At 47.7% G+C, this 22163-nt stretch overlaps 2 protein-coding genes across 2 annotated transcripts in view; one reads left to right on the top strand and one right to left on the bottom strand.

Moving 5' to 3' along the window:
- Positions 1-7855, top strand: part of INPPL1 (inositol polyphosphate phosphatase like 1) — a 31967-nt gene extending 24112 nt beyond the window's left edge. The window contains exons 20-28 of the mRNA XM_074217308.1: positions 1279-1392; positions 1512-1600; positions 2852-2939; positions 3241-3396; positions 3562-3640; positions 3743-3886; positions 5278-5938; positions 6830-6963; positions 7102-7855. Of these exons, the coding sequence (XP_074073409.1) occupies positions 1279-1392; positions 1512-1600; positions 2852-2939; positions 3241-3396; positions 3562-3640; positions 3743-3886; positions 5278-5938; positions 6830-6963; positions 7102-7192 (1556 nt within the window). The 3' untranslated portion in view covers positions 7193-7855. The remainder of the gene's footprint in view (positions 1-1278; positions 1393-1511; positions 1601-2851; positions 2940-3240; positions 3397-3561; positions 3641-3742; positions 3887-5277; positions 5939-6829; positions 6964-7101) is intronic.
- Positions 7856-10379: 2524 nt separating this feature from the next.
- PHOX2A (paired like homeobox 2A) lies at positions 10380-17674 on the bottom strand. Its single transcript, XM_074217309.1, has 3 exons — positions 17449-17674; positions 12103-12290; positions 10380-10850 (listed from the first exon to the last, which is right to left on the bottom strand). The coding sequence occupies exons 1-3, from the start codon at positions 17672-17674 to the stop codon at positions 10380-10382; spliced, it is 885 nt and encodes a 294-aa protein (XP_074073410.1).
- Between the last annotated feature and the right edge of the window lie 4489 nt (positions 17675-22163).

Here is a 22163-nt window from a genome sequence, read left to right as displayed (position 1 = left end):
AATATTATTAAAATATATAGCACATTTTTGTTGATGTTCAGTCATTTTCACTCTGACTCTTCATGAGCCCATTTGAGATTCTCATGGCAAAGATTCTGGAGAGGTCTGGCATTTCTTTCTCCAGCTCATTTTAAAGATGAGGAAACTGAGGCAAATGGGGTTAAGTAACTTGCAGGGTCACACAACTGACATCAGTCAGTGCTCTCTCCACTGTACCATCTAGCTACCCACCTGATTCATAGTAGGTGATTTATTTTAGCTATTATAATAATAATAATTATTATTATTATTACATCTTTTGAAGATTCATGTGAGGGGAAGCATTATAGAAACAAGTTGCTGTTGTAATTTTTATTATTTTTTATCAGATATATGACTATGGGCAAGTCATATAACTTTTCTAAAGGAAATGAATTTGGCTTCTCACTCAGTCCAGGAGAGCTGGACGAATATCCACCCCAGGGCCTATGATGAATTGAGATCAGTAAAGACCAAGGGACTGTCTTCCTCATCAGATTGGGTCTGGGGGTTGATTATGGAGAGAATAATTAAAACCTTCTGGAAGAGGAATCACCAGTTAAGACTCCCAAGGACTAATCATGGAACCCATGTCTTCTCTGGTAGAGAGGTGGTGGGCTATAGGGACTGAACAAGGCATGTCCATTCAGATATGGTCAGTGTGTCACTTTGTTTTGTAGAACTGTGTATCCGTGTTACAAAGGAGGTCTCTTTGGGGTTGGGGAAATTGGAAAATGAAAGCAGTGATCCAAAAAAGTATTGATAAAATTTCTTTTTTTGAAAAGAAAAAAGAGGGATTAAAGATTTGTTCTGCATGACCCTAGAGAGAACTAAGAACATTGGGGGGGGGGGGGGGGGGGGGATGGTTTGGGTCCATTGTAATGAGAAAGTTCCTAACAGAGCTAAGAGTGAAATGAGTTATATCTGGAGGTAGTCACTGGCAGTCATTAAATGAAGGTTGATTGTTTGTCCAGGACACCAGGAAGCTTTAAAAAAATTCCAATTCAGGGGGTGGCTAGGTGGCTTAGTGGATAGAACACCGGCCCTGGGGTCAGGAGTATCTGAGTTCAGATCCGGTCTCAGACAATTAATAATCACTAGCTGTGTGGCCTTGGGCAAGCCACTTAACCCCATTTGCCTTGCAAAAAAAAAAATACAATTCAGGATGAGATTCTTCTGGTTCAGAGTCTGGGGTTCTGATGTCAGGTTTTGTCTCTCTTCACCTGCCCTTTCCCCTTACCCCTCTTCCCTCTGGTTTAGGACTCTCCAAGCCATCAGATCAGGCTTACATTGAATTTGAGAGTGTGGAAGCCATAGTCAAAACTGCCAGCCGCACCAAGTTCTTCATTGAATTTTACTCTACTTGCCTAGAAGGTCAGATCTGGGAAAAGAGGGATGGTGGGAAGAGGCAATGCCATGGATCTCACTTGGGTAGAATAAGGGCAGGAGAGGATTGTGGAGCATTTAGTGAGACCCTCTTCTCCCTTTTCCAGAATACAAAAAGAGTTTTGAGAATGATGCCCAGAGCAGTGACAACATCAACTTCCTCAAGGTTCAGTGGTCCTCAAGACAGTTGCCCACGGTGAGACTCCTTGTTGGGGAGGGCAGGGAGGGAAGAGGGCTTGAAACTGAGATAGAAGGAAATGGGTCTGGGGGGGTATGTAATAATAGCTTTAAGGTTTGCAAAGAACTTGACAAATATTCTCCATTTGATCCTCACAGCAATCACAGGAAATATACTGTTATTACCCCATTTTATAGATGAGGAAACTGAGACAGAGATTAAGTGATTTGCCCAAAACACCCAGCTAGTAAGTGAGACTAGATTTGAACTCAGGTTTTCTTGATCTTATTGTGTCATCTGGTGTGTGTGTGTGTGTGTGTGTGTGTGTGTTTGGTTGGAGGTATTATATGATTGTATTTAGGAGATAGAAAAAAATGGACATGTTATAGTGAAGATGGGTAAATTCCTCCTTCAAAAAGGAGGAAAAAGGTATTTTTATTTTTTGAAATTATAGGCTGATGAACTTGAGTTTTATTTCCTGACAAAATTCTAGAACTATCTAGATGTTTTTATACTAGCTATAGTGCCTGAATAAGATGAAATGTCATAAGACATAAATGTAAAACTTGAAGATGGGTTTACCAGAGTGAAAGAAGTAAGTGAACCTTATGTGAGTCAGCAGCGTGATTTGACAGCTAAAATAGCTTGATCCATTTTCGGTTTCATTAATAGAAGAGAATGCTCAAAACAAGGGACTGACATTGCCTACCTTTGTAAATCATTTCACCTTTCAGTGCCTCAGTTTTCCCATCCATAAAAGGAGGGAGTCAGACTTGATGATCCTCAAGAGGAGGGACTGAGGGGAGCTCACTGTCTAATGGTTGTGATATGTCTCGGAGGAGGGTCTGTGTTGGAGGGTATATTGGTGTCAGTGGTGTGACCCTAGCTTTTTCTAGAGTGGGGTAGATGATGCAGTGAAGAGATTCCTGAGCTTAAATATGGCCTCAGATACTTTGGGCAAGTCATTTATCCTCTGCCTCAGTTTTCTCAACTAGAAAATAGGATGCTGGCATTGGGAAGTACTTTTCAGGCTCGTTGTGAGGGTCAAATGAGATTGTATTTGTAAAACACTTACCACCTAGTAGGTATTGATAAATGTTCCCTTTTGGACATGTGAGTACCTCCGTAGGTATGTTTGGTCTCACCACACATGAAAGAGATTGTTGTATTTCTATTGGTTGATGGAGGAGCAGTTGTATGCATGGGGGGCAATGTGTGAGGAGTCACTGTCCATGGTGTTATCTGTCTCTCCCATCACCTCTCCCCCAGCTGAAGCCGATCCTGTCAGAGATTGAATACTTGCAGGATCAGCACCTGTTGCTGACCGTTAAATCCCTGGATGGATATGAGTCCTATGGTGAGGGGCAAGGGGTGTGGCATATCTTGGTGGGGGCAGAGAGGAAAGGATTTCTAAGGAAGTTGGAAAAAGGGGAGAGGAGAACCCTCTGGCAGAAGGGATGGATAGTAATCTCTGGAAGAAGGGAGAAGAACATTAAGAAGCTGAGGTCTCTGGGCAAAGGTTTCTGGGATGTGTGCATCTTTGAGGGAGGGAAGGAGGATGCGGTTTCTAGGGCAAGGTTTGGACTGGGGAAGTCTGAGACTGGTGGATAGGGGTGGGAAAGGAGCACAGAATCTAAACCTCTTTGTCCAACTCCTAGGCGAGTGTGTGATTGCCCTCAAGTCCATGATTGGAAGCACAACTCAACAGTTCTTGACTTTCTTATCCCACCGCGGAGAAGAAACGGGGAACATCAGAGGCTCCATGAAGGTGCGGGTGCCAGCTGAAAGGCTAGGCACCCGGGAGCGGCTCTACGGTGGGGGCACTACCAGGGTTGTGGGTGGGAGACTCTGATCAGAGGAAGACTTTAGTTCTGGGAGGGCAGAGCAACATGGGACTAAGAAATCTGAGGCAGACCCTCAGTGGCTGCTTAGCTATTAGGGTCCTGACCATGCTCTTGAACTCCTGCTATTTCCCCTAGAATGGATCAGTGTTGACAAGGATGAAGCAGGAGCAAAGGGGAAACCACCATCTGTGTCCCGAGGCAGTCAGGACTACAGGTAAGGGAGAGGGAAGCAGACTTAAAAGACTGATCTAGTGGCAAGTTTTGTGGCCAACCCTCCTTTCTTCCCTTGCCCCTGAATCTCTCTCCTGCCTTTCAGGTCTTGGAGTCGAAAGCCAGGCCCTGCTGAGACCTCCTGCCCTCTGTCCAAGCTATTTGATGAGCCTGAGAAGCCACCTCCCACAGGAAGGCCTCCAGCACCACCTCGTGGAGCACCTCGTGAGGATCCTCCTTCTACTCCCAGGTGAGGGTCCTCCCCCCCCAGATAAGGATTCTCCCCATTTGAGGCATCGTAGAATATGGCAAAAAAGGGCATTGGATTTGCAATCAAAATCCTGGGACTAGGATTAGGAATCCTACTTTAGCTTCTCCTCTTTAGATCTCCTCATTTTCTTCTCTATAAAATGAAAGGAATAGTTTAAGTGAATTCCAAGCTCTTTCCCAGCTTTGCTGTGTGATCCGTCTATCTCTTCCTTTTCTTTTTCTGGTCTTCCTCCTACCTATGCCTCCAGTTTTGTTTGCCATCATTCTGTAGTTTGAGGTTTGTTGGGATAACCCTACAGAAGCTAATGTTTCCTTTTAAAATGTATTCCTCTGTTTTTTCTAAGTTTCCACCCGGTGGACTATGAATGGGCCTTTTGTGGTTTAAAGAACCAGGATTCCCCTGGTTGTGGCTAAGGAGACAGTGGAGACAGTGTTGTCTAGTGGACAGAGCACTGGCATTGGAATAAGCTCTGGTGTTTATTAACGATGTGACCTTGGGCCCTTTCACACCAATGAAATGGGAATAAGACTTGTACTACCTGCCTACTTCACAGGGATATTTAGGAACTTAAGATACTATATAAATAGGAATTAGTATTTGTCACTTAGCTTTGCCTTTTAAAATAAAAATAGAATTCTATATCAGCATATCTAGGTATAAATATCATTTATGTTAGTACTAATTAAATTGAAACAGGATGCTCAGTTTACAGACATAAATCTTGCTTTTTATATATGCTTGGATTTTTTGTCTATAGACAAGCTCCTAGACTTTTCTCACTACTATTTATTGTTATCAATCACTACTTAATCTAATCCTGCTTCCTTTCCTAACTTGAATAGAAATAACTCACTGGGAATCTTTTAGAGTCAGATGCCTTCTTGGAAAGGCAACAAAAGTCTTCAGGCTGCTTTCCTCAGCAGTCTCTTACTTACCATAATTAAAGGGCTCATGTTTCCATTCCCTTTGGCTCCTAGTGTCCCCTACATGAATTTGGCTCCGGTTTCACTTGGAGTTAAAGGCCTCTCCCCATGCAACTTCCTCTACAGCTGTGGGTTGTCTTAGAATAGAATCCTCATTGGAACAAACTTCAGGGACCATTTAGCACAGCTCCCTTATTTTCCTCAGGAGGAAAGAGAAGTGAAGGAACTTCCCCAATTCAATTTAATTCAGTAAACATGTATTAGGTACCTACTGTGTGCTTAGCATTGTGTTAAGCACTGAGAAAAGTCACACTTTGAATCAGTGACAGTTGGAACTAGAATACAGGACTCCTAACTTCTAGGTCATCCCTTTCCCCTCTTCATCATGCTGTTGCCTTCATCTACCCTCAAATCCAGTCTCTACTGAGCCATCCTTTCTATCCCCAGGTCAAAGCCAGAAGGAGCTCCAGAACCGGAGGGGATGACTGCACCCCCAATGAAGAATAGCTTCAATAACCCAGCCTACTATGTCCTGGAAGGGGTCCCACACCAGCTGTTGCCCCTGGACCCCCCTGCCCCCACCCCTCCTGCCAAGGTTCCTACTCCTTCGGCTACAAAGAACAAGGTGGCCATCACAGTGCCCCCCCTGCAACCATGCCGACGACGGCCCCCTCGAGCAGGAGAGGGGAGCTCATCAGATGAAGAGGGTGGCACCTTGCCACCCCCTGACTTCCCTCCACCACCACTGCCTGACTCAGCTAGTCTGGATCTGCCTGTGGTGGGCCCTGGGGGCCGGGGCCGGGGAGGGGTTGAAATGAGGGGGCCACTGAATCCTAAGTCCCACCCCCGACCCCCACTGCCTCCAAGCTCCTCACCAGCCAGTGCCTTCCTAGGGGAAGTGAGCAGTGGGGATGACCGATCCTGCTCCGTGCTACAGATGGCCAAGACATTGAGTGAGGCTGATTATGCTGCTGGACCGGCCAGAGGGGGACTGATTGGGGGCCCCCTAGACCTGCCTCCACGAGGCCTTCCTCCAGACTATGGCCGTCCCCTTGGCTTCCCCCCATCTCGAATCCGAGAGAGTATCCAGGAAGACCTGGCGGAGGAGGTTTGTGTGTGTATAATTCTGGGGCAGGGGAGATAGAGGGGTGTGTGTGTGTGTGTGTGTGTGTGTGTGTGTGTGTGTGTGTGTGTGTGTATGGGCTCTGGGGGTTCCTGGCTAGCCATAATGTTAGTGGCCTTTGACTTTGCCACCCAAATAGCATCTAGCATCACCTCTTGGGTCTTCTCTCATCTCAGAAACTTGTGTCCCTCTATTACCCACAAGATACATTTTTAGCCTTCAGGGTGCTCCGCAGACTGACTCCAGTCTTATTTCCCATCAGTCTCTTAAATGGAATACCATTTTCCACCCAATTCGACTCTTTGCTTTCATCTTCTATCCTACCCCTGCCCATTTGTCCAGGCCATCTCCATGCCTGAAAAACCTTCTTCCCTCATCTGGGCTTGTTGAAGTTTATCTGTTATTTTAAGGTACCACTTCCTTCTTGAAGCTTTTACTAATTCTCTGAGCCAAGAGGAATTCTATTTCCCCACCACCCCCAATCTTTCATGCTTCTGTTGACTTCTCAGTCTGGAGGAAGGCCTCGTGGAGCAGGTCTAGGAGGCCCCTTGAATTTTAATTATTTATGAATATATTCTACTTCCCCATAGTCTACTAAATTTATTGGGCAAGGACATTTCTTTTTCAATTTTGATTCCCCCAGATAAACACAGGGGGCATTGCAGAGTAGGTGCTTCATAGTGTTTGCTTGAATTGAGTTATTGACCAGGAGCATCACCTGTCTCCATGTTGCCTCTGTTCCTGTCTTGTCTTATTCCACCCCCTACTTCTCCTCCCATCCCTTCTGTGTATCTCTGTCTAATTGGGGATGGGGGAGGTTGAGGAATTGGCTATGGACAGACCAGGACCCTGAGAGTGCTTGGTGTGTGTCCACAGGCTCCATGCCCACAGGGTGGGCGGGCAGGCAGCCTGGGCGAGGGGAGCATGGGCGCTTGGCTTCGGGCCCTCGGCCTGGAATGCTATGAGGAGGGGCTGGTTCATAACGGATGGGATGACCTGGAGTTCCTCAGGTGAGCAGGGGGGAGGGGTCCAGAGCTGCGAGTTGGGGTGGGGTGGGGTTGCATGGGCTTCAAGGCACGGGGAGGGGGCCCCCTCAGGGTAAGGGATTAATATTGAGACAGCTCAGTGACGGGTCCTGGTTCCTGCAGTGACATCACTGAGGAGGACTTGGAGGAGGCCGGAGTCCAGGACCCAGCTCACAAACGCCTCCTGCTGGACTCCCTGCAGCACAACAAGTGACCTTCCAAGATTGAGTCTGCCCTGGTCTGAAGGGCCGAGGCTCCAAGGGCCCTGGTCCAGCCTGGGAGGGCCCGACCACCCAGTGTGTCCCCTTTGACCTCCCCCTCTGCCCCAAGCCCCTGTCATGAAGGAACTTGCCCATTCTGCCTTACTCACTGCTGAGGATGGTTGCCATAGTTACTAGTGTCTCCCTTTGCCTCTTTATTGGGGAGATCCAGCCTCAGGGGAGGAGAATTCTCCAGGTCTCTCTCTTTCTTACCCAGTGGAGCACTCCATCCTTGTTGGCCAATCAGTGTCCCTCTACTCCTGCTTTGACTTTCTCTCCTCCCCTTAGACTCTGAGGCTCTTCTGCTTAATCCAGGGAGACACTGGTCCAAGGTTTTGTCCCCCGAATGCTCCCCCTTCATTGGGGCTGCTGGAGGAGGACCGATTTCTGTTCAGACCCTCCTGTCTCCAGCAGACAAAGGGCACCTGTACAAGGGGGTCCTTGTTACATTTCACATTTTTCCCCTCCTCATCTTAGGGACCCCCTGAGCCACAGGGAGCACTCAGTCAGGTCCTCACCCAGACTGGCATCCCATACAGAAATGAAGGAGCTATCCCCTTCCTCCCATTTGGCTGGGCTGGGGTCCCCACTGCCATGGGGGGGAGGGGAGGGAGGGTTCTGTGTTAATTTAATCGTCTGGGTGGGAGGTGGGAGGGAAAGAGGGATGTGTGTGGACACTTTAATGTTATTTTATGAGGGTGTGGAGTTAGGGCATGTTTTGAGTCTCTAACTCCCTCAACAATAAAGGACCTGTTTGCTTATCCACTGCAACCCACTCACTTCATCTGGGATGCCCACCAAAAGCAGGAAAATTCAAAACTTCACTTTCCCTTTCTACAAAATGAAAGCCTGGTTTTTTAATCTTCCAGCAAGCTTTAAAATTCTTTGTTCTGGATCTAGGAGTCTGAATAGGGAATGGGACACACTGAAATGGGGGGGGGGTAAAGAGTGAGGGAGGAGGATCCAGAGAACGTAGAACTCAGAAAAGGGGCAAGACAGTAGGCTCCCAGAGGAGCCTGTCTCTGGGTGGTCAGAGGAGGGGTGAACCAAACCTCAGCCCTCAACCTTGCCTTCTTACCAATCTCCTACCAACTGATGACCAGGGTTCTTCCTGCATCTGCTCCAAGACCCATAGTGAGAGGAAGTCCATTGCCTGCCCAGGCTGTACCTCTTTAGAGCAGCTCTGTTTGGGGGTTTTCCCTTTGTCAGAAATTTGCCTTTTCCCACCCTAAACCCATTTGACAGCCCTTCCCACACTTCCAGACAATTATCACAGGTTCCTTTCTTTGGGCCAAATAGCCCCAGTTTCATTCTTGTTCTAGCCTCCAAATTCTTTCCCCATCCTGGTTACCCTCTGATGGACAAACTACCTGTTGTCCTAAATTTGGGGGTCCAGAACCACACAAAATAGTCTATCTGTGGTTTGATTATCAACAGACCTGAGTAGTACTGCCTCCCTGCTCTCTCTCTCTCTCCCCTCTTCTTTCTCCCTTTCTAGCCTCCAGTTACCTTGTTTTTTCCGTCATGTCTGACTTGAACTATAGGAGAATAACCTAACCTGGATCTAACCCTGGGACAAAGCCAGTTTGGGGCTATCATACCTTCCTGATAAAGCCCTTTAGGCTGAGGAATTTGGAAGGACTATCCCCTATAGCAAGATTGCATTTTTACCATACTGGAGAGGCTAATAATCTGTCCAAAGAGACCAATTTTAATCAAGGGTCACCTGACTGATGTGGAGAGTGGATTTCTGGTGCTCCCTGCTTGGTGATATAAGGCAGCCTCCTAGTTTCACTTTGGATAGAGCTCAAAGCTTAAGTCTCTCCTGTCTTTCTTAGGGTTACCTGAAATGGTTTCAATAAATTAATTTTATTTGAATTGAGCAGAATTTGATCTCAATAAATTACAGATGAGTTTTAGAAAGGAAAACAAAAGTCAGAAGAAAAAAAAAGTAATTATGCCCTTGCCTGGCCTTTAGGGATCCTGGTCTGGGGCAACAATTACCCTTCCTCCCTGCCCTTGACCCAACCCATGAATGACCCTGGGAAATGAGAGCAAAGAGTTCAGGCAGTTCTGCTCCTTACTAGCTATGTGACCTTGGGCAATTCCCTTCCCTTCTCTGAGCCTTCCTTTCTGCCTCTGTAAAATGAGCAAGGTTCATGGTCTTTAAAGTCCTTCTCAGCTGGGTTCACTTGTCTAGGAGTCAGGACTCATTTTGGGCAGCAGCCTCTTCCCCCGTAGAGTGGTTCTGGCCCTAGTGGTAGATGAGCCACTGCATCCATCTTACTAGTTCCAGAGCCCAGGAAAGGGCCCAGCCGTGGTTGATGACTCCCTCCATAGTGCCTTCTCATACACCATACTTCGGAGTATCTCCTTTTCCCAACTTCATGAGGGCTGGGCTGGTTTAAGAAATTTCCCAAGGGACTAGGGGAGGGAGTGGAGAAGGGGAATCAGAGGAGGGCATACTGAACACTGAGGACGGAGTCCCCAGAAATGGGGCAGTCTCCTATTTCTCCAGGGGAGGGCGTATCCAGACATAGTGGATGTTTGGGATGGGGAATTGCAGGAAAGTGGTATCTCTGGTTGTCATTGATATCCAGGTCCTGATAGCGGGCCTCGGTCATCCAGAGAGAAACATCTTTGGCCTCAATAGTGCCCAGAGTGTGAAAAGGGATACTTTGGAGAGGGTGGCCTCCAGCCATGGAGCATCTCTGCTTGGGATGTAGTCTTGGGAGAGTGGGAAGGGGCATTGATTGGCACATTGAGAGAAGGGTCATCTCTGACTATGGCAAGATCATCCTCACAAGGTCGGGGTGGGGGGGGGGGAAGAAGTGGATGTCTCAATGAGGCAGATCCTCAGAGAAAAAGAGATCTGTCAGGGCAGGGTACAGGGAGTGGGCTCTCTCTCATTCCAAGAGAAGCTCAGGAAGGAAATGCCTGGGGGAGGTAGAAATGGGGTCTCTGGCAGTGACAGAAGGGAGGAAAGGAACATCTCAGTGGAGTGAAGGGCAATGTCTCTGGCCATGACAGGATCCCAGAAGGGAAGGCAGTGACTGCCCGCCCCATCTGGGAAGGAGAGGAAGCAGGAGCATCTCAGCTGTGCAGCTCCCAGGAGGCTGGGGCAGGGGGTGAGGAGCACAGTTAGAAGAGGTTGGCTTTGAGGGCAGCAGTGGCTGAGGCCGAGGTTGGAGCTTTCCGGTGGAAGGAGGAGAGGACGCCAGAGAAGGGACCGGGCCCTGGCTCTGCAGGCTGCCAGGCCTTGAGCAACTCAGCAGGGCTGGGTGCCCCGGGGCCACCTCCTCCTCCCCCTGGCCCACCAGCCCACAGGGGCCCTTTGAGAGGGGCAGGGGCTGGGGCAGGGGGCAGACCAGGGCTGGGGCTGAGGCTGAGGCTGAGGCTAGGACTTGGGCTGGCTAGACCCCCAGGGCCTGGCAGGGAGGCCGTGCTGTCTGGTGTCGGACTGCAGTTGGACTCCTTGGACTCATCATCCTCAGATGAGGATCGGGTCTCCCCCTTCTTGGTGCCCGGAGGACCTGCCCCTCCCCCAGCGCCTTTGGCACTGGCTGCCCTTTCTTGCTTCCGAAACTTCGCCCTGCGATTCTGAAACCAGACCTGGGAAGAAGAGAGGAAAAGAATGGGGGGTGATTAAAGAATTTCCATCTGGTCCACGGGGGGTGCTAGGCAGATGTCTAATGGTTCACTTGCACTGGAGAGATTTGAGGACAGGAGTGAGGAAGAGTCTGATTCTGCTGCATTAAAGCCGGAGGATGGAGGAAACGAATGTTTTGGACCACCCCCTTTCTATCTCTTCTTCCTTGGATGCCATAGTGACTGGGAAAGGGGGAAAACCAGAAGGCAGGAATCATTTGTTAAGTTCCTACTATGTGCCTACTATCTAAAGTGCTTTCCAAGTAATTTCTCGTTTGTAAATATAAGTGGTGGCTAGGGAAACAGAGTCAGGATGGAGCTGTTTTTCAACCAGTTCCCCCCCCCCCCCTTTAGATGGAGGGGAACTAAAGAGACATAGAGGGAGCTTCCCTAGGCTTCTTTTTCATCTCTCCTTTCCTAATCCTTCGGGCTACCTCATTTCCCCCTCCCTCTTCACATACTCTGGCTCTCCTCTCAGCTCCTTGTTCTAATCCTTCTCAGCTCTTAGCTCTTCCTTCACTTTAGAATTATCAGTAAACACCGAAACACTGAAATATTTTCACACATACATTTATTATACATGTCAAATATGTTTTCCCTCTTTCTGCCTGTTCTCTATTTCCTCCTATTTCTCTCTGCCTCACCCTTTGTTTCTCCCATGGAGACCCCTTCATCTTTTCCCCCCTATCTCTTTTCCCATCCTCTCTCCAACTTCCCTCCCCACCCCATTGCCTCCATCCTTGCTCCATCTCTCTCCCTTCATCTTTCTCTTCCATTTCTCCAGTCATTCCCCAACCTCCATTTAGGTTTCTCTGCTCCTCTCCCTTTCCCCTTCCCTCTCCCTTCTTCTCTAGCCTCCTCTCGGCCTCTCCTTGCTCTGCACTTCTCCAGTTCCCTTGTTTCTATCCTCCTCTGTCTCTTTCCCCTTACCTTCCCAAACTTCTCACTTTCCCTTCTCCTCAGTCCCGCACCCCTTGGCACAGGTGAGGTAGAGAGGAGTGGTTCCCTGGTTTCCAGACGCCGGTCCCTGACTGTTTTCGGATTAGCGGGTAGAGACCTGATAGACGCTAGCTGTGGAAGCGCAGGGAGGCAGCCGGGACCGATGGGGAGTTTTCTCCTCAGGAGACTGCCACGGTGCTGGGTTTCCATCCAGCCCCTGCCCCTTCTCCCGTCTCCCCACCCCGCATCCCCGGCGTAGCCGGTGGGTTTCCCGCACCTGCACTCGGGCCTCGGTGAGATCGATCTTGAGTGCCAGCTCCTCCCGTGTATAGATGTCCGGATAATGGGTCTCTGCAAACACTCGCTCCAATTCCTTGAGCTGGGAGCTTGTGAAGGTCGTGCGGATCCGACGCTGCTTGCGTTTCTCGCTCAGCCCCGACGGGTCCGAGAAAAATTTGTACGGCACTGGAGGGGAGACATAGGGAAGGAGAGACACAGACAGATGAGACGTACGGAGAGGGGAGAGACACGGAGGGACAGGAGAGACACGGCGTGGGAAAGAGATGGGATCGATGAGAGACTCGGAGAGGGAACGTCAGAGATAAACAGGGAGGGAAGAGAGACACAGTTGTTGCCAAAGCAAAAAAAGACAAGGGAGAGATGGAGAGAGATGGAGAGAGAGAGAAGAGGCGTGGAGAGAAGGGAGACAAGGGATAGGAGAGACAGAGTGGGGTTGAGACAGAGATGAGGTTGAGGAGTGACTCAGAGACAGGGAACACCAGAGATAAACAGGGAGGGAAGAAAGACACAGTTGGGGCCAAAGCAAAAAAGACAGGGGGAGAGATGAGAAGAGAAGAGGAAACAAATATTGAGAGAGGGGGAAAAGCATAAAAGAGATAGAGATAGAGAAAGAGATACTCAGGGAGGGAGACAAGAAGAGATCATTCAGAGGAGAGTTAGGGAAAAATATGAGTCACTGTGAAAGAGAAGAGAGGCATGGCAACTAGAGAAATAGAGATAGGAGGTGGGACATGGAGAGATTAGGAAAAAGGAGAGATGCGAGATGAGATGCTGACAAGAGAGGGGAGAGAGATGGAGAAAAAGGGAGAGATACAAAGAAAATCAGAAAGAGGAGAAAAAGACATGGGGAAATGGGGAGAAAAGAGATATGAAGAGGATAAGAGAGGAAGGGAGAAATAGGAGAAAGAGAGAAAGAGGAAACAGGGACAGAATAAAGACATGAGGAAAGGGAAGAAGCAAAGTGGCAGGATGACAAGAGAGACACAAAAAGATGGGGATAGGAAAGATAGAAAGACATTTATAAAGAGAAAAGACATAGAAAGACAAATGAAGAGGAGAGATAAAGGAGAGACACACAGGAAAAGAAGAGACAGATGGGAAGGAGAAAAGAAATGTAGATGATAAGAAGGAAAGAAGAGAGAGAGACAGATGGGGAAATAAAGAGAAAAGACAAGGAGAAACAGGTTGAAGGATAGTTATAAAAACACACAAAGCAGAGGGAATGAGAGAAAGCAGGGAGACAGAGAAGGGAACGAGAGATGAGGTGAGACACAGATAAGGCATGAGCCATAAATATGAGGAAAGAATCCAATTATGGAAAGAAAGGAGAGATAGAGAAAAGAGAGACAAGAGGTGAGAGAGAGAGAGAGAGAGAGAGAGAGAGAGAGAGAGAGAGAGAGAGAGAGAGAGAGAGAGAGGAGATATTTATGAGGATAGAGAAATGAAACGAAAGGGTAGGGAGACAAGGGATACAAACAGATGGAAGAAAAAGGTACAGAAAGATGTGGAAGAAAGGAGATATAACAAATGGAGAGAAAGAGAGATGAGAGGAAGAAAGAGATGAAATATAAATGGAAAGGAAAGAGACTCAGAGAAATGAGAAATGGGGAAAGGAGACATAGGAAAGAAGAGATATATGGAGAGATGGCAAGTGAAGAGGAGGAGAATATGGAGAGAAACGAAATGTGGAGATAAAATGATAGAAGAGACAGATACAGAGATTTAAGACTGGAGAGAGGCAGTGAGAAATGAAGAAAAGAGAAGAGAGATGGAATTGAGATAGACAATGGAGAAAAGAGGAAAAGAGGATCTCTACATCGATGAAGGGAAGAAATCAGGAGGAAGAGAAAATTAAGGAGAGATAGATATGTATAGATGGGGACAGAGATGAAGTGATGTGGAGACAGAGGAGAGAGACAAGGTTATTTGAGGCCTGAGGAAAGAGATGGTAGGGAGGAGACTGAGGCAAGGGATAAGGAGATCAAGATGAAGAGATAAAGAAATAAACATATAGAAGAGAGAAATAGACAGATGAGAAGAGAGACAGAGAACAAGAAGAGAAAAGGAGAGAGGAGAGGTGAGGAAACAAAGAAAAAGGCACAGAAAGGCATGGGAGAGAGGAGAGATAGCAAAATGGAGAGATATAGAAAGATGAGATGAAGAAATGAAGATGAAAAGGAAAGAGACTATGAGATATGGGGAATGGAGAAAGAGACATTAAAAAAGACGAGATGTGGAGATAGAGGAGAAACGAGATTAGTAATGAGAAAAGATAGGAGAGAAGGAAAAGAGTAAAGGATGGGGGAAAAGAGAAAAGAACAGGAGACAGAGAAGGAAAATGAGATGGAAAAGTTACAAAGACTAATGCATAGGGGAGAGAGAAGAGAGTAGAGAGCAAAAATACATGGAGAATCTGAAAGAGAAGAAATATGGGGAGATAAGGAGAGACAACGAAAAGAGAGAGTAATTGAAGAGAGACTTTGAAAATGAGATGGGAAGAAGTGAGACACAGAAATAGGGAGACAAATGAGAAGGAAAGAAAAATGGAAAGATGAGAAAAACAGAAGATGGAAAAAGAAACTGGGCAAAAGAGGAGTCACAAAGATAGAATTCAGAGGGAGTGATATGGAGAAGTAAAGGATGGGGGGGGGATTAGAAATAGAATAGAGGATAGGCATGAGAGACATTAAGAGATAAGGAAAAGCAAATTTCCTAGGTAGGGAAAGGTATGGGGAGAAAGTGAGGAGGTGAGGGGGGGATGGGACAGGCTAAATTCCTGGCTCTTCATCTCTCCAGCTCTCTCCTATCAGCATCTCTCCTAGTCTTCTCAACTTTCTCCATTTCTCCTTCTCTCCTGCTCCCTTTCTCTCCATGTCTTCTCATCTTTTCATCTCACATTCTGTTTCTTTTCTGCCTTTCTCTGATCTCAGGTGCCTGGGGAATGTGTGTGTGTGTGTGTGTGTGTGTGTGTGTGTGTGTGTGTGTGTGTGTGTAACTATAACAATGGCAGGAGCCGTTCCCATCAGAATTAGGGTGAAGGGTGCAGGTTAGAATCCTTCCTCTCCCTTACTCCCTTCTCACATTTCCTACATCCCAGGACCTTTCCCATTCCCCCTCCCTCAACCTGCCCTCTGGAATCCCTCCCTCAGATCTGGCCAGCTTTGACTTAACCTGTCTTCATCTCCACTGCTACTGGAGCCCTTCTGCTTTCCTCTTTCTGTCTGTCCTTCCCATTTAGGTCTGACCCTGGCTGCTTCCATTCCCTCCAGCAGCTCACTCTGCCCTGCTCCCCACCTCTCCCCTCCAGATCACTTTGCAGCCTCATTCATGACCTCTCTTGGACTGATTCCAGTGGCAACAAGAACGTGGAACTTTGAGGTAGATGGGTTCTAGGTTGTGATACTAACTTACTATGTGAATTCAGGCAAATCCCTACCCTTCCCTAGGCCTTAGTTTCTGCCCCTTGAAAAAAAAATGAGGGGGATTAAATTTAATGTTTGCTGACGTTTTGTTCTGGGATAAGATCTGGTCACTAATACACATCTTTCAACTGTCATTTCCCCATTTACTCCCTCCTTGTCCTTTCTCCCCTTCTTTTCCCCCAGAAGTTTCTCGCTTTGACCTTGCCCCCCAAATACTCTAACATTGCCTCAATTCTTCTGGCCCCTGTTCCTGTTTTGTTAGCTTGTTCTCCTGTCCTATGGTCCTTATCCTAAATCCCCATTCCTGTCATCTCTGGTCCATGATTCCATTCTCCTTTTCTTCCATCCTCTCCTGATTTTCGTTCTTCCACCTGTTTCCTCAGGCTCCCATCATCGTCTCCCCTATTTTTGCATCTCTTTGACTCTGTTTCTCCAGTCCTGCTGTCTTCTTTGCCATCCTCCTCTTTTCAGTTTTTCTCTATCCCTTTTCCTTCTTGCTCCTACCCCTCCTCCCGGAGTCCTCACTCCACCCTAGCTCTAGTCTCTGTAGCTTTCTCCATCCTACACTTCCACATCTAGTCCTCTATTCCTTCTTAACCCTTCCCCTATTTAGGTTTCAGGTTTCCACTCCATTTCTTTATCCATATCTCTAGCATGCTTCTCACTCCAATGCACCTACTGTCTTTTGGTCTCCCCATTCCTTTACCAAAAAGCCACTTTTTTTACCTCCATCCCACTCTTTCTCAGAGTCTCAGTGCTTAAAATCTAGTATCCAGCCCAGCCTAGACAAATCTGTTCCCACAGGCACATCATTTCTTCTATTCTCACATGACCTCCTGATCTCCCCTCTCTAGTACCTGTCTTTCCCTCCTCTTTCATGGTTCCCATATTTCTTCATTTCTCTGCCAGAGAAATTTCTTCATTTCTCCTCTCTCGTCTACAGGTCTTCACACCCTCACCATCTCTCGCTGGTCCTCACCTGTATACCCATCTCTTTTCTGGTATTCCCATTTTTCCCCCTCAGCACCATCCAGATCTTCTTCCCCTAATTCCCATATCCTTATCGTTCTTGATCCCCACATCACTTCCTTTCCATAATTCTCTCTTTCCTAATATTCCCATCACCTCTAGATGTCCCCTAATTTTCTGGTTCCCAAGTCTCCCTTTTTATATTCATTCCCACCTTCCCTTCTGGTGCCCTTATCCTCGCTCCCCCCCCCCCCCCCAGATTTCTTCCTGTATATTAATCTTTGGTATCAAAGGCCCCTGAATAGTATATGAGCCATATCTTTGGTCTCTCATTTATCTCTTTCATCTGTCTTTATCCTCACATCCTCATATATTCTAGCCATCTGGTCTGGTACCCACATCTTCTACTTCTCCCATCTTCATCTATCCTTACTGGCCTGTATCTCCCCATCTCTTCAGTCTGGCTTTGCATCCTTACATCCACGTCTCTGATCACTTTGGTCCGATATCCAGGTCTTATGGGAGGGGGGTCACCTTCCTTATCTTTCTTTCTTCCTCCCCAAACATCTACATCCCTTCTCCCCGACATCGTGGTTACCGCATCTCCATTTTCTGTGCCCACCTCAATGTCTCCATCTCCTCTGCTCATTCCCAGGTTTGTTTACCTCTCTTTTTGCCCCTTTCCCGTCTCCTTTCGCTGACTGCCACTGGTCTCTTGGTTTCTAAGATCCCTCTCTGGTCCTTCTGTCTCCTCTGTGCACTTCAGGCCTCTCCGGTCCCATTTCCATACCCTGGTCCCCATCTCCATCCCCAGGGTTCTCCCAGGGTGCCACTCGGAGGATCTTGGCCAAGCCTTGGGCCAGGCTCCTGGGCCCCAACCGTGTCCCCTTCCCTTAGATGGCTCCCATCCCGACCCCGGGACAGCTGCTCACCTGTGGAGTAGGGTGCGGGCTGGTGATCCCGCAGGGCGCCCAGGCCGCAGGGAGGCGAGGCAAGGCCGGGGCAGGCGGGCCCCGCTGCGGCTGCGGCGCTGAAGGCAGGCCGCCCCAGGGGGCTGTACTGGAAGGCGCCGGCCTGGCCGCAGGGGCTGAAGTCGCCGTAGGCGGACTCCATGGCGGCCACACAGGAGTCGTAGGAGTTGAGGTAGGAGTAATCCATGGGCGCGCGGCGCGGGCAGGAGGGCTGCCTGGAGGAGGGGGCGCCCGCAGACGGACTGGTGGATGGAGCGGGGCGGGGGGCAGCGGCCGGGAGGCCGAGGCGCAGAGGGAGGAGTCGGAGAGCTGGGCTGCCCAGTCCCGTCCCGTCCCGTCTAGCCCAGTCCCACCCGCCCAGTCTCGGTCCCGCTGTCCCGCCGAGCGCGGCGGCCGCACCTTATAACCGGATGGACGGGGCGGGGGCAGGGGCGGGCGGAGGCTGGGGGAGGGGCCGGGAGCCGCCCCCAGACCCCCGCCTACCGGTCCCCCTCCCGGGTCGGGGGCGGGGCCGCCTCTCTTCCCTTCCCCCGCTGCCTCCCGTCCTACTGCGGGGTCTGGATGTGTGAGTACTTCCAGGGAGATCCCAGGGCCCCCGGCCTCCCTCTCCATCCCTGCCTCAGTCCCCGCCCGGGTCCCGACTGCCGTCGGGGCCGCTGGGTGGCCAGAGCCTTCCCCGCAATGCTCTCTTTTCAGGGAGCAAAGTACCAGATTAGTGCAGGGTTGGATGGAGAGGGACCCGGGGGAGCGGCCCGGGGGTGGGAAAGGGTGCGCCTGGAGGGGGCTTCGTGGCTTGAGACACACGACAGTGCCCTCTCCCAGGCTCTTGTCTCCGAGTCATCTTTCCCACTCCACTCCACATCCAGCAGCGGAAAGAGAGAGACTGTGGGGAGGTGAGGAGAGGACTTCTAGAGAAGGGTGATCGTGTGTGTGTGTGTGTGTGTGTGTGTGTGTGTGTGTGTGTGTGTGTGTAGACTGGGGGGATAGAGTGGGGCAGATGAACAGGGGGACCCTCTGGACCGCTCAGACCGGGTTGTGAAGAAGTTAATTCGATTCCAAGCCTTGATAACTGAGTTACTGCATCTGCTGCCCCGCCCCCAGCCTCCTCCCCCACCAAGTCCAGGCCTGAGCCAGGGATGAGTGACAGAGACAAAGGGAGAGTGACCCAGAGATAAGAGACAAAAGCAAGCCAGAGACAGAGCAGCAGAGGAGAGAGAGAGAGAGAGAGAGAGAGAGAGAGACAGACAGACAGACAGACAGACAGACAGACAGACAGACAGACAAGAGACAGACAGAGACAGACAGATGGAGATAGTGACAGAGATCAAGAGACAGAGAGAGAGAGGTTGGGGCAGAGATCGGAGACTTGACAGAAATATGCCTAAAGATACTAAGTTTAAGGAAGAATGAGACAAAGATGCAGAAAGAGATCTAAAGAGGCCCAGAAAGAACTGCAGAGAAACCAAGATGGAAAATCTGAGACATTGAGAAATCCAGACAGAAGCAGAGAAATGGAGAACTAGAAACAAAAATAAATGTATGTACAGAGATAAGGATCAGATCAAGTTGAAGGGAGACAGACCCATCCAGGAAGACAGGAGACATGGATCTCTGTGAGATCTGTTCTCTGGAGAGCAACAGAGAGAGTCCAGAAAGATGGAGAAGAGAGAAGGAAGACAGGTCTTGAGGACTGGGGATGTCTCTTTTTTACACAAAAGTCTACCTGAGACCTCCAAATCCCAAGTCTGTCTCCAGTTTAGCTCCTTCCATGTGTGCCGTCCCAGGAACCCCAAAGCCCCACGAGTATCCTCTAGGGGCTCTCTCCAACCCCAACGCAGGGGATCCCCTTTATAAGCGAACACATACCTAAACAACTTACTTTCACCTACTAGATCAGAAGTGCTTAGAAAGAGAAAAAACCTTGGGAACATAACCTGTTAGAGAGACCAAAGAATTCGACCTCTAGCCATCCTTTTAAAGAAGAAAAATGGAGGTTTAGAATGGAATTAGGACTTGCCAGGGGACACAAGTGAGATGAACTGTTTGAAGGACCTGGGGAGGAGTCCACTGGGGGATGGGGGTGGGGTTGGAGACCATTGCCTCAAGAATTCATAGAGCTATTTGTGTCAAAGGGGAATTAGGTTTGTTCAACCTCACCCTGGAGAGTGGAACTAGTAGAGGTTTGCCTCGATTTAAGGGGAGATTTTCCTAACAATTAGATGTGTTCTATAGAGAGAAGGGGCTGTCTTTGCAACCACTGTCTTCAAAAGGAATCTAGGTAAGCTCCAGTCAGCTAATGATCTCTGAGAGCCTTTAAAATCTAGAGATTCTGAGGGGAGGGGAACTGGGCCCAAGATGTCATTGGGAGGTGTGGACTCTTACCTTTCTCTGCAAATTAGAGCACTGAAAAGTTAGGTGACTAAACCAAGGTCACTGTCAGATAGCTTGAATCAGAGGTAGCCCTCCAAAGCAGGTTCCCATAGGGTCAAGGTCAGCTCTCCCTTTTCCACCCTGTGATTCTATGGCAGAGATTCTTGTAAAGATAGCTTACAACATTCTTTTTTTTTTGGGGGGGTAAGATTTTAAATTCTACATTTTTCTCCCTCCCTTCCCCCTCCACTTGAGAGTGAGCTATAGGTTATACATGAACAACCATCTTGAACCTATTTTCATATTAGTTATGCTGTGAAAGAAGGATCAGAACAAAAAGGGGAACGAACCGTGAGAAAGAAAAAACATAAAACATAAAACAAATTTTAAAAATTGTAAATAGGATGCTTTGGTTTGCATTCAGACATTTCCTTCTCTGGAGGGAATCTTAACCTAGAGTCTAGGCTAGGAATAAAGTTCAAGGAATCCCTGAATTTGGATGGTAGAAATTAAGTATTTCTTTTCAGCAAACTCTAACTGAAATTTAGCATTTTCTTCAATTATGAATTTGAAAAATAATTCTAAGAAAAGGTCCATAGATTTCAACAGACTGGCAATGAGATTCATGATATGCAGGAAAAAAACCCTTAAGAAACCCTGGCTTCCTCCAAGTCCTAAGTCTAAAATCCCACCCTTTATAGGAAGTTCTTTCCCTACATGTACATATACATTCATATATATATATTTTTTCCCATACATAGTTGTTTTCGTTGGTTATCTCCCCCTATAATCTTCTCAAGGGCAGGAACTTTTGCCCCCTTTTTTATCCCTCATGATAATAATAATAATAATAATAATAATAATAATAATAATAATAATAATAATGATTTGTCCTTCATTTTTGAAGAAGACCATGACATCAGGGGGGTGATGCCATGATAAGCACATGAATTGGATTTGAGTGAGGGGGGTGCTGTGCTAAATCACCAACCTCACTTTCTCCTCTATGGCCACCTGGGTCCAGTGATCAGCTATGGACCAGGAAGACTGGAGATACCCCTGGATGTGAGACTATCAGGGTTAAATCTCTTGCCCAGAGTCACACAGCCAGGGATATGCACAGTGTCATGTGCTCCATCTGCTGCACCAGCTAGCTTCCCTCCCTCAAGCTTAAGAAAAGTTTATTGACTATTCTATGAGATTCTATGATTTGGCCAAAATTCATCTCATGGTTCTCCTCTCCCTACTCCCTTCAGGCACTAATCACCCAATGTGCCAGGTCCCATCATATAGAGCTTCACAGCTCACAGAGGGACACTGTGATATCATGAATAGGGTGCTGGATTTTTTTGAGGTGGTTCAGATTCCATCCATCTATTCTTCCTCTATTAAATGTCAAGCTCATATCTGCAATATCTGGGTTTGGGTTTGTTGTAAGATTTAAAAGTGATAATGTATATAAAGCACCATTGGAGTGTCCATTTTTTTTATCATTACAAAGAGGGTCTCTTCACAACAAATCTTGTGAGAGAATTAAGGAGGGGATTATGATCCCTATTTTACAGAGAAAGAAACTGAGTCTCGTTTTCATGGCCATATTCTTTTCTTGGCTCTTCTCTACTCTAGGTTATTAGGACCCTGCATTCTTGATTCTCTTCTTAGCTCTTTGACCTCTCCTCATTCTCCTTTGCTAGATCATCACTCATGTTCTGCCCCCTAACTGAGGTTACCTCTCCAAGGCTCTGGCATGAATCCTCTTCTCGTTTCTTTCTACATGTTCTCATTTGGTAACTTCATTAACCCCTGTGGCTAACTTCTCATCACTATGCTGATAACGCCCAATCCCATTGTTGTCCTTAATTCTTCAGTCTTCCTAACCTCACATATCCAATTAGTTACCAAGTCTCACCATTTCTACCTACACAAAATTTCTTGAATCTTTCCTTTCTCTCTAATCACATGGCCACTTGTCAAGTCCAAACTCTCATCACTTCTCATCTGGACTATTACAATAACCTTCTAATTATTCCCTTTCCTCTTTAATCCATCCTCCACGTAGCTGTCAAAGTGATATTCTTTTGTTTGACCATGTCACCCCCCCACTTCCAATCAACACCAATGACTCCTTGTCACCCACTGAATTAGACTTCCCCTTTGGAGCATTTAAATCCCTTCACAACCTGTCTGCAGTCTACTTATTTTAGCTGCATTTAAAATTTTTTTTACAATTATATGTAAAGATAGTTTTTGACATTCATTTTTGAATAATATTTTATATATGTATACGTATGTATTTGTTTTTTTTG

This window comes from Macrotis lagotis, chromosome 1 (assembly GCF_037893015.1).
Source record: "Macrotis lagotis isolate mMagLag1 chromosome 1, bilby.v1.9.chrom.fasta, whole genome shotgun sequence".
In the NCBI taxonomy this organism is placed as follows: Eukaryota; Metazoa; Chordata; class Mammalia; order Peramelemorphia; family Peramelidae; genus Macrotis; species Macrotis lagotis.
This window is presented reverse-complemented; position numbering and strand designations above follow the sequence as displayed.

Excerpts from the sequence above, each read along its gene's own strand:
- PHOX2A (XM_074217309.1), bottom strand. The coding sequence starts at position 17,674 with ATGGATTACTCCTACCTCAACTCCTACGACTCCTGTGTGGCCGCCATG. Across the intron at positions 12,291-17,448 it reads GCCCGCACCCTACTCCACAG|TGCCGTACAAATTTTTCTCG; the intron begins GTGAGCAGCTGT and ends TCTCCCCTCCAG. Across the intron at positions 10,851-12,102 it reads TCACCGAGGCCCGAGTGCAG|GTCTGGTTTCAGAATCGCAG; the intron begins GTGCGGGAAACC and ends TCTTCTTCCCAG.